The following is a 762-nucleotide window of genomic DNA, read 5'->3' as shown; positions in this document are numbered from 1 at the left end:
AACTACAGGAAAAATGGTGATCTTGGACATCAGCTGCCATGTAGCACATCGATCAATCGGATCAATATCTTCTACTAGCTTGTAAATTAAACTTAGATGGATGCATATATGAAGCCTAGCTAATTTACCTGCAGGTTGTTGTATCTGCTGAAGGTCTTGCAGCACACCGGGCAGGCGAAGTGAGTGGGCCCAATGAGGATCTGAGCGGGGGTAGGGATCCAATACTTGCCCTTGGTAAGCTTACCAGCGGCAAAGTACTCCGAACAAAGACCATCACCGGCGGCATCATCATCGTCGTCTTCCTCTTCCTCCTGCTCGTCCGCCCTGCTGTGATCGCCACCACCACACTGATCCTGTGTTGTTCCTGTTGCATCATCGCAACCACCATCACTCACAGTACTCCTTAAAAGATTAGGCGCGGGGTTCGGATTCGGCGGCCCAATTTGGAGTGAGATGTTCACATCCTCATCTTCCTTCTTAAGTTGATGATGATCATCATCACCGGCATACCCACAACCAAGGATCTTGCTGTGATCATGGCTCGAAGGGAGAAGGCTTAGGAGAGGGAGTGCTTGTTTTGGGGGAGAGGATGGAGAGACTAGGCTTCTTTGGAAGGGGAAGAAAGGACGATCTATATGAGGCCTGAGGAAGGTGTACGGGTTGGACATGGCTAGGCGCCTTGATAGCTAGCTAGATTGCTTCCTAGAGTGGAGGATCGTCGAGGGGAGCAGTGAACCTGGGTGATAGCTATTATAGGGGAGA

At 50.3% G+C, this 762-nt stretch overlaps 1 protein-coding gene across 1 annotated transcript in view; it reads right to left on the bottom strand.

The window, feature by feature from the left end:
- LOC123106940 (zinc finger protein WIP2-like) overlaps positions 1–708 on the bottom strand; it is a 2,096-nt gene extending 1,388 nt beyond the window's left edge. The window contains exon 1 of the mRNA XM_044528969.1: positions 129–708. Within this exon, the coding sequence (XP_044384904.1) occupies positions 129–668 (540 nt within the window). The 5' untranslated portion in view covers positions 669–708. The remainder of the gene's footprint in view (positions 1–128) is intronic.
- Between the last annotated feature and the right edge of the window lie 54 nt (positions 709–762).

This window comes from Triticum aestivum, chromosome 5A (genome assembly GCF_018294505.1).
Source record: "Triticum aestivum cultivar Chinese Spring chromosome 5A, IWGSC CS RefSeq v2.1, whole genome shotgun sequence".
Taxonomy (NCBI): domain Eukaryota; kingdom Viridiplantae; phylum Streptophyta; class Magnoliopsida; order Poales; family Poaceae; genus Triticum; species Triticum aestivum.
Note: the sequence above shows the minus strand (reverse complement) of the source record. Positions and strands in the feature narration are given on the sequence as shown.